This window comes from Delphinapterus leucas, chromosome 4 (genome assembly GCF_059928025.1).
Source record: "Delphinapterus leucas isolate spDelLeu-1000000601 "Yukka" chromosome 4, BTC_Dleu_Yukka2, whole genome shotgun sequence".
NCBI lineage: Eukaryota > Metazoa > Chordata > Mammalia > Artiodactyla > Monodontidae > Delphinapterus > Delphinapterus leucas.
In genome coordinates, this window is record NC_143132.1 from 83,061,360 (window position 1) to 83,068,367 (window position 7,008).

At 57.7% G+C, this 7,008-nt stretch overlaps 1 protein-coding gene across 2 annotated transcripts in view; it reads right to left on the reverse strand.

The window, feature by feature from the left end:
• The window catches only part of FAM131A (family with sequence similarity 131 member A), a 16,711-nt gene extending 9,728 nt beyond the window's left edge, over positions 1–6,983 (reverse strand). Inside the window, exons 1-5 of one of the 2 annotated variants that reach the window (XM_022570690.3) lie at positions 4,970–5,309; positions 4,189–4,331; positions 1,923–2,016; positions 1,506–1,688; positions 1,233–1,349 (exon numbers count right to left, since the gene is read on the reverse strand). In XM_022570690.3, the coding sequence (XP_022426398.1) occupies positions 1,233–1,349; positions 1,506–1,688; positions 1,923–2,016; positions 4,189–4,331; positions 4,970–5,057 (625 nt within the window). In that variant the 5' untranslated portion in view covers positions 5,058–5,309. Of the gene's footprint in view, positions 1–1,232; positions 1,350–1,505; positions 1,689–1,922; positions 2,017–4,188; positions 4,332–4,969; positions 5,310–6,585 lie in introns of those variants that run through there. The other variant, XM_022570708.3, reaches the window with a different exon arrangement.
• Positions 6,984–7,008: the final 25 nt, after the last annotated feature.

Consider the following 7,008-nt stretch of genomic DNA (forward strand, 5'->3'; position numbering starts at 1 on the left):
GTGAGTGAGGGCTGAAATTCAGCACTCACTCTACCCACCAAGCAACATGCTCTAGCATGGGTCTGTGCCCACCAGATAAAGACATGCCTTTTTCTAATTTGCACAAAGATTCCACATAGGCTAGTAGTGGCCTTGGATAAATGTTAGTTATTATCATTATACCAAGAGTCAAAGCAAGCCTGGAACTCAATTAAACAAAAACGCTTGTGGTTCAGGCTTCCAAATCAGTCCCCTCTAGACCACAGCAGCAGTCTCCAATCTGCTCTAATGTATTGCCCACCTTGGAGAACTTGTTAATTAGCTGGAGGGGTCGGGGCAGGTGGAGGCAATGATCTTCAAAGGCAAAGGGGGGGGGAAGGTGGCCTGTGAGGTTTGAGCCCAGAAGCTACAGAGAAAGTCAGCCATGTGGTTCAGAGAATGGAAGATGAAAGGAGGGCCTCTGCACAGCCGCACGGCCCCCCGCAGGGTCCCCTCTGCATGCCCTGGCCCAGAGAAAGGTCCACAGGCAGGCCTTGGCTGGAAGGCAAGGATGCTGAGCTGGAGCCAGCGGCCCTGTGGGCAGTCCAGGCCCAGCAAGCCTTCCTGTTTGCCTGGGGCCCCAGCCCTGTGAGGAGCTGTGCTGCTGCACTGCGGCTCCTCTGCGCTGCCACAGCCAGCCAGAAGCGGACCCTCTCAGAGAGCAGCTGCTGAGAACGTATCAGTGAGGTCTCTGGGCCTTTTTTTTTTTTTTTTTTCTGGTACGCAGGCCTCTCACTGTTGTGGCCTCTCCCATTGCGGAGCACAGGCTCCGGATGCGCAGGCTCAGCGGCCATGGCTCACGGGCCTAGCCGCTCCGCGGCATGTGGGATCTTCCCAGACCGGGGCACGAACCCGTGTCCCCTGCATCGGCAGGCGGACTCTCAACCACTGCGCCACCAGGGAAGCCCTGGGCCTTTTTTTTTTTCAGGACTGCAAAGCCCAACTGCACAGACAGGCAGAGAAGGCTCAGCACCTGTGGAAGAGGAACCACTCCATTTCCAACTGCTGACTGCCCACCCACAAGCGTAGATAGCCCACCTACCCCTTGAATGTCAAGGACCGCCTGGACAGAGTCTGTCCCTCTCCTCTCCCCTTCCACAGCTTGAGGACATTCTGGATCTCCCCTTCCAAAACAAAGGCCAAGCTCTGAATCACAGGGCCTATCAGGCAGTTCCAGCCCAGCTGGCAGCACTAGCAATGGGATGTCCCCTCACCTGAGTCAGTTCCCCCAGCAAAGTCCTCATCATAGGATTCATCGGTGGAGTCCTCCCCATCCACTGATGACCATGCCCGGAGCTTGGCTTCTGCAATGGCGAATTGCTCGGCCACTCCTGAGAGGAAGGACACAGAATTCGTTTAGCAGAGAGAATGAACTAAGACTAGGGCTCAGGTTGGACACAGGAGAGGGTAGACACAGGGGTGTAGAAAGACTCCAACCCCCACATCAGGCCCAAGGAGAGGCACATGAGCATCCCTGATAAACCCACCTGCTGCAAAGCGAGCCTCTTGTTCACCCTCACTGAGGTCTGAGTAGGAGGAAAAGGCTGATTCTAGGGCAGCGGGCGAGTCACTTGGCTTGCTCCAGCCCTTCCACTCAATGAGGTGAGCCACTCGGCCCTGGGCCATGGCAGTGGGCTTGGTCACGTGGTCCTTCACTACCTGGGAAATACCTGAAGGTGGGCCAGAGTGAGGAAAGCTGGTAAGGGGAAAGACCAGGGAGCATCTGGGAGGGAAGTGGTAGGGTCCACATGTGCCCTTGGGTGGGAGGAGGAGGCTGGGATTCACCTGAGAAAGAGAGGAAAAGGAAGATCCCAGCAAGAGCTCACAGGATACAGTCCCCAAGGGCATGTGCAAAAGGGCAAAGAAAGGACCAAATGGCCAGAGGCACGGGAGAGGGTGCATACCATGCAGGGAGGATCTGGCCAGCGCAGCAATCTCCTGGATAGTTAGGGCTCTTCGGGACTTGGGCAGCATCGCGACTGTGTCTCCAACATTCACCTTGGGTGACAGCATCAGAGGGTGAGTGCCCCTCTGACAGCAGTGTCCCCCAGATGCCCGTACTCCACCCAAGGCATCAAGCGGATGTGGGAGCCGAGAAGAGATGCCAGAGCATCTCAGATGGCCCAGTGGCTGCTGGGATATGTAAGAGGGTAAGAAGCCAGGATCAGCAAACTGTGTCCTCCCAGGGAGCAACAGAGACTCCGTCAGGCCCAAAGAAGCAGAACTACTGCAGCTAACCCTCCACCGTCCCAGCTTGCAGAGGGGAGGGAGGCAGGTTGGCAAGTAAACGGAGTGGGGCCTTTGAGAAGAGCAAAGAGGAGGGGACAAGGGTATGGGAAGAGGGACTTCCCTTCAGGTCCTCTCTCCCTTGCCCCTCTCCTCCTCTCAGTCTTCTGACCCCCATTCTAGCTGTTTATAGAGCCTACAGCATGACCAAAACCAAGCCCAACACCTTCTCCCCATATCTGGCCCTGCTTCCAGACTTCCTGACTTTGCATCACCCCACCATTCGCCCATTCAGCCTGGCTCCAAACCTCAGCTCTCCCCTATCTTGCTTACCCGTATCTGTTGTTAAGACCTAATGATTCCATCGCCAAACTGTCTCTCATACTACCCTCAACCATTCCACTCCCACTGCCACTGCCCTTCCTCAAGGGCAAGCCCTCAGTGCCCCTTGCCCAGATTAGCACAAGTGGTGGTCCCCCAAGTTCCAACTCACGCTGAGACTTGGAACACACTGTTTTCTCAGCCCAGAATGTTGTGTATGTAAGTGTTCCCCTCCCCCCTTCCCATGACTGTCTGGCTCTTTCTCATCTTTGGGGTCTTGGCTGAAATATTACTCTCTCAGAGGGCCTTCCTGGCCACCCTACCAGTAGTCCATCCTCCCTCTGCAGTCTGTAACAAGTCACCATCCTCAATCAACGTACCCCGTGTGTGTCATTATGGTCTATTTCCTGTGTTTCCTTATTTCTTGTTGATCTTTAGCTCTTTGAGGAATTTGGTCTCTCTCGGTCACTGCTGTACCCTCCTTGTGTTTAACATAGCGCCTGGTACACAGTAATCTCTCAAAATACATAGGCTGAATGAATGAGGCAAAGTATAAATGTAAACAAATAATTTTCCTGGAGTGCAACTGCTCACAATATGTCCCTATTTAAAATCTTTCCTGGACTCCTCCAAGGCCCAGTGAAGCGCAAGCTTCACAGTCAGGCACTGAAGGAACCCACTCCGTGAGGCCCCGGCCTCCTTCCAGGCCTGCTTGGAATCCACCACCGATCTCCTCTGCCCAGTAAAAATCCACTTCCCCACCTTCCCTCCAGGCAAAGGAACGCAGCTTTCCCCTGGGCGAAGAATGCCATCCTTGCCTGACAAAATGCTCCCTACCATTTAAGGCCTGACCCTCAAGTGCCACCTCCCATTACGTTTTCAGTCCAGTTTCTCTCTCTGTCCTCTTGGATGCCTGCAGCCCCACCTCAGCGATGCCCTTGCATCTCTCCTGAGGGATCTTGGGATGGCAAAGCCTGAGTCTGATTCACCTGGGTTCCTACCTCCACCCTACCCCTGGCTCAGCGCTCCTTGGCAGCCCGGGGAAACGTTTCCCTCAATGAATGAATGAAGTCAGAGGCACACGCCCCCTCCTCGGCATTGCCTAGCTCTCCTCCGTTACGTTCCCACCCCTCAGAAGAGGGACTCCACCTGCCACTTGACCTCAGGCCCACCGTGTCCCTCCCCTTCAGTACCTGGCTGACAGCGCCCCCAGGGTGGTGCCGGCAGCCTCTGGCCAGGCCTGGGGGGAGGAGCACCTGGTGGGTGTTTCCTGGCTCGCCCCCCTCCCACCCATCAGTCCCCCCAGCCACCGCCATCCTTGCCTGCGCTCACGCAGCTGCGGCCCAGGCCCAGAGAAAAGGTGTATGTCTCCCTGGCAACCCATCACCATGCAACAGGGTCTCCAGGGATACGGCCCGGGATGCGCTGACGTCAGGGCCCAAGGCGCAAGAAAGCCCGCCCGCTGGCACAGCGCCAAGCAGAGCAGACCGGCATGGGGGCGGCCTTGGGGCCCCGCCGGCCGGATAGCGCCTCCGCTCGCTCGCAGGAGAAGGGAGCCAGGAGTAGGCTGGCGAAGCGGGGTGCGGCACACCCTCCCCACTACCAAAACCAGGGGCCCAGCACCTCTGGCAAGTCCTGGCTGTCCACTGAGGAAGGGCGGGAGGACCGGCTCCAGCCTCGGAGGGTCCGAGCAGATCCCAAGGAAGATAGAGAGAGGCCCCGAGGAAGTTCGATCCACTCCACAGCCCACGCCGGATCCGAGGCCACTGAGGGGTGGGGGGAAGGCTTTTCAGCGGGGCTCCCACTTCTGCCGAGATCCCCATTTTCATCCGGGGTTGCCGTTCCATTTCTCCATACCACCTCCCCCACCTCCCAGAATATAAGCATCCACCTGGAGCGCTCCGCAAGTCTGAAAGCCCCCATCCCACAGCCCTGCACTTCAGGCCTCCGGGGGCCCTTTTGTGGCAGCCACTCCTCACCATCCTCCTCAAGATATATCGTGTCATCAAAGCCCTAGGTATGAAACCTAAACTTTGATAAATTCGGAATTTTCTCAGATTTCTCAGCCTACCCATTCCTCTTGGAAAGCACCCACAGTCTTCCACCACCATCACCACCACCAACTTGGACCCTTTACAGGCTTGCTCTGGTTCCTTCCTCTCGCCAGCCACAGCTTGTGCGCAGCCCTTTACTCTTCTTTTCTGACAAACCCGTGATTTTTTCTGACTTTCGCCCCAGTCCCCTAAGGCTTTTTCTTAATGCCCTGTTTGGCCCCAACTTGGTTGCTCCTATTTCAGCCTGGTTCCCAAAATCTAAGCCAGAGTAATTTTCCTCTTGCCACATAAGCATCCTACTCCTCAGCTTCCCATCACCTCCCAAATCACATCTGCGTCCCTGACCTCACCTCTGCGACTTGTCTGACAAGTCCATCGTCCTCCAGGCCCTTCACGCTGCCACAGAAACATTTTGCCCAGCACAGAAATCATAGGCATGCTGGCTGTGTTGATGCGGAGAACCAAAAGCCCAGAACTGCTCCAGGCTCAGCTCCCAGTTCTGTTCCTATTTTGGCTCCGGATGCTGAGCCAGTCCCCTCCCCACTTGGAACCTGTGCCTAGTCACATAAGGAGAACACTTCTGCCTCATGGCTTTGAGGAGGTGGGAGTGCCAGGGCCCAGCTGAGCTCTCTGGAGCTCAGGGAGATGAGGCTCATATCCCAGACAGTGCCAACAGGCAATGTTGTGCCAACTGACCTTTAGCTGGAGCAGCCGTCTCTGTCCCTGAGCCTCAGCCAGCTGGTGGTCCCCAGAAATGCTACCAACCAGAAGGAAGACACAAGGTTACAGGCCATCCCTGGCTGCCAGCTGGTACCTAATCAGGGCTCTTGAGGCTAGTCATGAGGTCAGCCAAACTCTCCTGACTAAAGGAGGGATGACTTCCTGAACTCTAAGCCTTAGCAGGGCCAGAGGAATCAGAGCAGCCTGCTGCTTCTCAGCTTCAAAAGTCATGAGATTAATTTAGGACTACAAATCCCAGAATTCCTCATGTGAACCCAAGTAAAGTACAAATCTCAGCTAGAGTCTTAGCTCCAAAGAACCTCAAGTACCACACATACTAAGGCCTGTGTGACTGACCGCCTGCCCTGAAAGCCCAGGACCCATTCCAAACCCAGCCCTCAATGTCACAAGCTCCTGCCTGGCCTAAGGCGTGGAGAAATCCATGACACTGGAGTTAAGTAGGCTGGCCCACCTCAAACACTAGAACTACGGCCAGGCCCCAGCGTGCACCACCATCTGTGGGAACCAAGGCCCAAGCAGGGATCAGCAGTTGTGGGAAGGATGCCTTGATAGCCTCCCTTGGGCTCCTGTTTCCCTCCACAGGGTAGGGTGATTTTTGTTTCCGTTGGGAGTGGGGTAAGGGAACTAAAACAGTTTTAAGAGGTGAGAGGTGATCAGGTGCTCACAGGTGCCCCCAAATGGGGCCGCGGTCCACTTCATCAACCTGCAGACTCTAAAGCAGGTAACAAGTTTAGTCAAAAACTCCGTGGTAGGGAGCATGGCCAGCGTTTCCAGCCTACCTCCTGAAGGGGGTTGGGACACAGCTCGGAGAGGCAGGTTCCCAGCACAGGGCCACTCCCAGGACAGTGAGAGGAGAGATGTAGGCAGAGGGGGGTGATCGTGAGTGGGCGTGCAAGGCCAGTCGCCACGGGCTGGAGAGGGTTGACCAGCCCCTCTCTAGGCTGTGCGCCTCCTGCCACCCTCAGCGGTGGGGAGTCAGGCGGAAAGACCACGAGTCCACCCCGCAAAGCCCAGAGGCAGGCAGCAGGCCTTTAGGAGCGAACCCGAGTCGGCTAAGCCCCCTCCCGGCTCGGCCCGCTCCCTCCTCTTGCCGGGCCCGCCTCCCCAGTGCAGGCTCCTCCCTCTCCCAACACCAGCCCCCTCCTCAAGGCCCCCCCCCCCGCGGCCCGCACACCGGGTAGCCGCAGCCAGACTCCCCAACACCGGCCCGGCCTCCGCCTCTTACCCTGACCCGCCGGGCTCCGAGAGCCGATACAGCCCATGGCCGGGCACCCAGGCACGCTAGCCCGCGCTCGGGGCCCGGGCCATCGCCTTGCAGAGGGTCGGGCCGCGGCCGCCACCGGGGAGGGGAGAGCCCGTGAGAGGGGAGGGGGTGGGAGCCGCGCGTCCGCCAACGCTCCCGGGAGAGGGAACCGGGCTGGTGACGTAAGCGCGGGGGCGTGTCCACCCCCGCGTCACCACCCAAGGCGGGCGGGGCGAAGCGGACGTCACAGCCACACAGATGGGGTCTGGGGCCGAGTCCGGCGAGAAAAGCTCGTCCTCTGCTCCCAGACCCGACTGCGGAGTGACCTGAAGGCAGGAGGGGTGGGAACCGAAGGGACGGGGCACGGACAAAGACTCACTGGGCCCGTGCTACCGGTCATACCGC